The sequence below is a fragment of the Ceratina calcarata genome, unplaced genomic scaffold (genome assembly GCF_001652005.2).
Source record: "Ceratina calcarata isolate Rehan_Ccalc_2016 unplaced genomic scaffold, ASM165200v1 scaffold368.2, whole genome shotgun sequence".
NCBI lineage: Eukaryota > Metazoa > Arthropoda > Insecta > Hymenoptera > Apidae > Ceratina > Ceratina calcarata.
In genome coordinates, this window is record NW_017159898.1 from 930443 (window position 1) to 931019 (window position 577).

Below are 577 nucleotides of genomic sequence, written 5' to 3' on the forward strand. Positions count from 1 at the left end.
GATATGCATCTTAAAATTTTATTTCGCGAGCCTTGAATAAATATAATCCAAAGCAGCGATCATGGTATTTATATTCTGAACTTGGACCGTCGAGCTATAGATTGCAGTTTATCGATCATTCAAGCAGCCGCCTGAATTTGGTTCGATGTAGTCGATAGTATCAGAGATTTAGCCGACTAAAAGTATCGTTGGCTACTATAGACTAAATCGATAGTTTTTAGTCGATGGTGCCCATCACTACGTCGTACGTCGTACTGTGTTCGACTCGTACTTTACTGCTGTGTCTTCAAATTTGTTCCATGAGTATCAGCGCACTCTTCAGTTAGACGTTAGACTTTCTGTGTTCTGCCAACAAATAAGGAACGAAGTATCGCGTCTGTGCAAAGTTTCCGTTTTCGTATACCGCGGTAGTACTTCTACATGAATGGAAAAGACTCAAAAAGACTGTTTTGGACTGCTTTTAATACATTGAAATGTCAAGCATACAGTGTTTTATTTTGAAGTTAAATATGATAAGAATATAAATACTTGGATATAAACGAATGAAAATTATTGAATACAAATAGTGGTAGCATAT

At 36.6% G+C, this 577-nt stretch overlaps 1 protein-coding gene across 1 annotated transcript in view; it reads left to right on the top strand.

Annotated features, from left to right (window-relative positions):
- The first annotated feature begins 224 nt into the window (after positions 1–224).
- Taf2 (TATA-box binding protein associated factor 2) overlaps positions 225–577 on the top strand; it is a 5679-nt gene continuing 5326 nt past the window's right edge. Inside the window, exon 1 of the mRNA XM_026814085.1 lies at positions 225–267. Coding sequence (XP_026669886.1) covers positions 225–267 — 43 coding nt within the window. The remainder of the gene's footprint in view (positions 268–577) is intronic.